Raw genomic sequence first — 5,269 nt, forward strand, 5'->3', positions numbered from 1 at the left:
ATTTCTCCTTTCTCCAAGGCCATAATGCAAGTATCTATGTGTGATCCAATTCCATATCACGGAATCTAAAATCTTTTACCTAGAGCCTCATATTTTAAAATCTTTTACTAGTAACTGTATATGTGTTGTTTTAAAATTAATACTCTTTCTCATCTCGATTATAATAAGAAAAAAATACACTTCACACACACACAAATTTTTTTTTTACCAAATTATGTAATTTTTTAAACTAAAAAATAAACGTTTATCAAATTATTTTTTATTAATATTTGATATCAAACATAAAAAAAATATTTAATTTTATCAATTTTATTAAAGAAAGAATATTTTACAAATAATTTTATTAAATAAGATATACATAATTAAAATTTATTTACATTTAAATTCAAAAATTAAGAGAGTTCTGTTTTTTATATTCGAGGATGAAGTATATTTTTTTCTTCACATGATTGTATTTTCATGATATCTTTTACTTTGTCTCGCAAAATAATTGTTTTATTTCACATCCTTTTTCTGCAAAAATATTACTACAAAAATATAATTTTTCCACCACAATTTTTAGAGAAGTGGATTTCCTCTTGTTATTAGGCAAGCAAGGTCCAGAAGTTAAAAATAAAATAAAAAAACACAAAATCACTTGTGGCCGCCCCCAAACAAAGCACTAATTCACCGAAAAAATATAAATAAAACAAAATTAAACGCAGCCATGAATGACCCATGAGCCACACCAATCAATTTGCAAACATATTCACAATCACGCCAACATAGCAACAACATCACCCACGAGCACAACAACACGCAGCACATGTACCTGAATCATCATCGACAACAACTCCTCGATGTCCATTTCGGTTCATTACTGCATTCGCCTTTTCAACAATTCCCCTTTCGGGGTAAAAGACGACACACCCCAGAGGCCAAAACATAACAAAGAAGCAAGCAAATAACTAAAATATCTCAGTCCTGAAACAAGAATTAACAAAAACAACTACAAAGGAACGACAATTAGCATGGGAGTCTTGGTTGTTCTTCAAGCGAGTGTAGGATTCTCTGCAGGAGAAGTCCTCCACACGATATCTTTAAGAGCTGGACGAAGCTCCTTGCTACAGAACTGGTTATACTCCAAGGTGTCACCGTTGTCCTTCTTAACCTCCACCACCAAAAACGACGGCGTCACGGCGTACAAGTCCGCAGCAATAGCGAGTTTACCTTTTCGCCCTTTTTCTTGACCCTGCAACCTCACCTTAGTCTCGCTCTTCTTCACGTCGAACTTCACCGCCTTCGCCAAATCTTCCAATCTCGAAATCACGCTGCTCGCGGGGCGCGTGGTCGCAAACCGTAACTCTTTCTCTTCTCTCTTCTTTTCCTCGAACAACGGCGACAAATCGAACCCCTCCGAGAGCGAAATGATGTGAAAAGCATTCATCGTAGTAGAAACCTCCTGCTCATGCTGTTTAATCTTCTCCTCCAGATCCAATTCCTCTCTTTTCTTTCCCATCAAGTTCTTCGGCACGGGTTTCTTGAACCACGACGAGTCCATGATTTTTGAAATTGTGATTCGCGTGTTCGGGTTGGGGTCGAGGAGCTTGGTGATGAGCCTCCGCGCCTCGGAGGAGAACCACGGCGGACACTTGAAGTCACCGCGGTAAATTTTCTTGTACAAGGCCACCAGGTTGTCATCCTGGAAGGGTAAAAAACCAGCAAGAAGTACGTAGAGGATTACGCCACAAGACCAAATATCGGCCTTGGCGCCGTCGTAGCCTCTTTTCCCAATCACCTCGGGCGCGACATAGGCCGGCGTGCCGCACGTAGTGTGCAGCAGGCCGTCGTGCCGGAGGTGCTCGGAGAAAGTGCTGAGGCCGAAGTCGGTGACCTTGAGGTTGCCGTCGTCGTCGAGGAGAAGGTTCTCTGGCTTGAGGTCACGGTGGTAGACGCCGCGGCTGTGGCAGAAGTCCACAGCAGAGATGAGTTGTTGGAAGTAAAGTCTGGCCATCTCCTCCCGGAGACGGCCTCTGGCGATCTTGTTGAAGAGCTCGCCGCCGCGGACGAGCTCCATGGCGATGTAGATCTTGGACTTGCTCGCCATGACCTCGTGAAGCTGCACGATGTTTGGGTGCTTCACCATGTTCATGGCTGAGATCTCTCTCTTGATCTGCTCCATCATGCCTACCTTCACCACCTTCTCTTTGCCCACCACCTTCATCGCCACGCTCTTTCCCGTCTTCAGGTGGCGCGCGTGGTACACCTTCGCGAAGGTTCCGTGGCCTAACAGCCGGCCCAGCTCGTACTTCCCGTGAAGCAGTGTCGTGTTAATCGCGTCGCCGCCAACGTTGCTCTTCTCACCCATCTTAAAAGTAAAACAAACGAAAAAAAGAAAAAAAAACACTCTACTACTTTCTAATTGTTTTTTTTTACTACTACTAGCAGTAGTGCTAAGAATTACAATTTAGAAATTGAGATTTTCTTCACAGATTTGAGTTGGGGATTGAAAAGAGAAGTGGTGGATGGAATTTTGTGTTTGGTTCACCCGTCTTCGACGTGCTTCCGGTGGCAATTTCTGCCGCCGATTCTGCGTTTGGCTTCGCCGCTTAACTCAGTTCTCTTCAACCGAAAGCCTCTCATCTCTATTCATTCCCTGGTCCAGCCTGGACCAAACAAAAACAACACTCGCTGTTGGTTTTTCGTAATTATTGAATAGCACTAAGTGCTTTGTTCTCTCTCTCCTTTCCTCTCTGGTTCGATGCACTCAGCCTCTTATTTATAGCCGCTTTTGATATAACACCGAAATTACGGTTTTGGCCCTGGGATGAAATGAACTTGGACACGTGGCGTGATGACGAAGGGATCGGGGGTTTGAACGGGAATGTTGGGATGGTGGCACGTGTCCGTGTTGGTTTCCTGTTTGTGAGGAGCACCGTGGAAATGGTAAAAAGGGCTGTTGTTGGTGTAGGGTTGGGTTGCTGGTTAGTTCTTGAATGAGTGTAAGAATTTTATGGTTTTTTGTGGCAACAAAAACAAAGATGTGAATGTGACACTGGTCCCCGCATGACAGCGATAACACCTACGAACCCATACTCTTTATTATTATTCAATCATCCTACTAATACTACTGATTGAGCTAGATAATGTTTAGTACTTCTAGCTCAAGATGCTTGTAATCAATTATAAAGAAGGTTATTACTTAATATTAAACGAATTGCAACTTCCATTTTTTATGACAATTTTTTCTATTTATAATTAAAAAAATGTTTATCATTTTAAAAATTTAATATCATATTAATTATTGTATTTTTTTAATTATATTAATTTAAAATATTCTACCTGTTTAAATAAATTTTAATTAACAATAAAGAAAATATGTTAAAAAGAATATAATAAAACATGTATTATTAGCAATTTTCATGTTATAAGGGTATATATCAATAAGGAGCGTATTAAATGAAAAAATTGTTTCTAATAAAAAAAAGAGAGGAGTGCATCTGAACTATATAAGAAAAGTTATTTAATTATGACATGATTTACCATCTTAAAAAACATGATTTTATGAATTAATCTTCATCATCCTTATATATGTATGTTCTAGATTTCCTCTTTTTATCCTCTCGTATATTCCGCCTAAAAAACTATTAAAGTTGTTATAAACATCAAATTACTTATGAAATGGCTATAAAAGTTTCGTAACAATTATTTGACGGTTCCATGGTCTTCACATAATTTATTTCAATCGTATGAAAAAAAAAAAAAAACTGATGCTAGTACATTACATGTTTGTTAGTATCCTCTGATCCTCATGCTTTATCTCATGTTTGAAGGAATAGGGATAGCAATCTCCAACTTTCTTTCACATAAGGCGAACACATCTTCTTAGCACACGAGGTCCCACTGATCTGATAAAGGCCGATTATATAACCAAGAGTTATATAATAAATATTAAATATAAATGCAAGAGTTTTATAAAAAAAAGTTATTAGATTTATAATGTTTTTGAAAAAGTTTAATAAATTTTGTTTGAAAATCATATTAGGATTATTCTTGGTTTCCCACTGTACCAAAAAAAAAAATTAGGATTCTTCAATCATAATTATTCTTTTTGAAAAATAACTTCTTGTTTTTCTCCCATGAATATAGGAATCTCCTCCAAATGAGTGGAAAAATTCTAATAAAATAATATTAATGCTCTGTTTATTTCCCTTTTAAATCAGAGTTATCCTCCATCGAAGCTAATGTTGTTCGAGCCTTGTTGGATTACTATGGGTCATAAGTTTTTTCTTCAAATATTTAATATAATTACATACTTAAAACTCAAACTTAAGACATTTGGTTAAACTGAATAATCTTTTGTTGTTTGAAACTTAAGACATTTAGTTAAACTGAAATAAATTTCTTTTACATTAAGCATATAGGTATTGCTAATACAACTATTGACAAACTTAATGTTGTTTAAAGACGGTTAAGTTATTGTTCAACACTCTCAATTAAAAATGATTTTAAAACCCTTATCACATAGTTGGCTTATGCTCAACAAGTTATGTTTTGCCCATCAACATATAAGACATTCTCTATGGAAATAGTTAAGAATTGTTGATATTACCTACACCGAGAATCCTCCCTTTGTTTTTGTCACCATATGTTACAAATCCTCCTTCCTTACCCTACATGAACTTTGACTTGTCACCAGTCATATGCCTTGAGCAATCGTTATCAAGATACCATAGTTGTTTATCCGCTGCTAGGCACACCTACAAACATATTTAGAAGGTAGACTTAGGTACCCAAGTTGCGTTGAGTCCTTTTTGGTTAATTCCCTTGGGAATCCACTTATATTTCCCACTTGGAACTCCATACCTTTTTATCATGCACCTAAAAGAAGAATGTCCCTTATTCATACAATAATGACATATCGTGAAGGGTGAGCTAGAAGCTTGTGTAAAGTTAAAGAAATTTATGTAAGCTTTCTACTTATTGTTGTGTGTATAACCCAAACCAGCCTTTTCGGTAACACATTTTTGTTGTGCAAGTAATGCTTCCAAGTTGTCTCTCCCCATAGAGAACTTGGATAAAGTTTTAGCAAGTATTCAACCTTTACTTCTAAAACTTTACATCCTTCACAAGGATAGATGACATTAGTTGTATTAGTGCAATTACAAGAAGAGTTGTTCTTTTCTTTTACTAAAATATCATTTTTTGCTTTTTCTTCTGACAACTTTTTTGGACTTTTCCACTGGTTTATCCACATGCCACCTCAGTTTACCTTTTAGAAGATTATTTG

General features: G+C 37.0%; 1 protein-coding gene across 1 annotated transcript; it reads right to left on the reverse strand.

Annotated features, from left to right (window-relative positions):
• Positions 1-560: 560 nt before the first annotated feature.
• LOC547644 (SOS2-like protein kinase) lies at positions 561-2,729 on the reverse strand. The gene has a single exon (NM_001248880.2). The coding sequence runs from the start codon at positions 2,345-2,347 to the stop codon at positions 1,031-1,033; it is 1,317 nt and encodes a 438-aa protein (NP_001235809.1). The 5' UTR covers positions 2,348-2,729; the 3' UTR covers positions 561-1,030.
• Positions 2,730-5,269: the final 2,540 nt, after the last annotated feature.

The sequence above is a fragment of the Glycine max genome, chromosome 15, assembly GCF_000004515.6.
Source record: "Glycine max cultivar Williams 82 chromosome 15, Glycine_max_v4.0, whole genome shotgun sequence".
Lineage (NCBI taxonomy): Eukaryota > Viridiplantae > Streptophyta > Magnoliopsida > Fabales > Fabaceae > Glycine > Glycine max.